The 838-nt window shown below is 55.5% G+C and overlaps 1 protein-coding gene across 1 annotated transcript in view; it reads right to left on the bottom strand.

Annotated features, from left to right (window-relative positions):
- Positions 1 to 440: 440 nt before the first annotated feature.
- Positions 441 to 838, bottom strand: part of LOC143293133 (inhibitor of nuclear factor kappa-B kinase subunit alpha-like) — a 42,678-nt gene continuing 42,280 nt past the window's right edge. The window contains exon 20 of the mRNA XM_076604048.1: positions 441 to 824. Coding sequence (XP_076460163.1) covers positions 509 to 824 — 316 coding nt within the window. The 3' untranslated portion in view covers positions 441 to 508. The remainder of the gene's footprint in view (positions 825 to 838) is intronic.

Raw genomic sequence — 838 nt, 5'->3', positions numbered from 1 at the left:
CTGTGCCAGTCACCAAGTACACTGATAACCTGTGCCAGTCACCAGGTACAGATAACCTGTGCCAGTCACCAGGTACACTGATAACCTGTGCCAGTCACCAGGTACACTGATAACCTGTGCCAGTCACCAGGTACACTGATAACCAGTCGCTCTCCAAACTCTCTCAACAAATTGTGCCATCTTTCTTTGTATCCTGGGTGACTGAGGTAATAATGTCTAGCAGACCAAACAGTCATGGTTCACTGCTGTAGTAGAAGAAAAAAAAAGTGGGTTTTCCTTGTACAGGCCACTGCATCCACATTCAACATCTGTTCCTTGCCCATAACAAGGCAGCTCTGTCTTTTGTGAAGGACTGGGACTCTCAAACTAGGAGGCCAAATTGCACTGGCTCTTTGTGCTGCAGCCTTGGGGGGCACGGGGGGGGGAATGGCTGGTGGGGGGGCGGGGGGGGGGGGGACATGACTGACTATCACACACTGATGCTGGGGTGTTCACACGACATCAGGGGCTAACTGTGCTCAGTGGGCGCCATGGCAACGTCTGTCCTGTGGGGTGCACCAAAACCAACAACTTCTTGGCCTTGATGATGAGGTGGAGGAAACATGTAGGCGGTGGGTGGGGAGGGGATGATGACGGCGTTGTTGGCGCTGTGTGGGGCGCTGGTGGGGGTGTGGGTCGGTGTGGTGGTGGGCGTGGTGGTGGCGGTGGTGGCGGGGGAGAGAGACGGGGAGGGGCCGCCCTCCATGCTGAGCTGGTCAAAGTCCAAGAGGATGGACATGCACTCTTCCTGTTCCTTCATCAGGCTGGACCATATCTCCTGCAGTCTGCACACACACAC

Source organism: Babylonia areolata, chromosome 18 (genome assembly GCF_041734735.1).
Source record: "Babylonia areolata isolate BAREFJ2019XMU chromosome 18, ASM4173473v1, whole genome shotgun sequence".
Lineage (NCBI taxonomy): Eukaryota > Metazoa > Mollusca > Gastropoda > Neogastropoda > Buccinidae > Babylonia > Babylonia areolata.
Note: the sequence above shows the minus strand (reverse complement) of the source record. Positions and strands in the feature narration are given on the sequence as shown.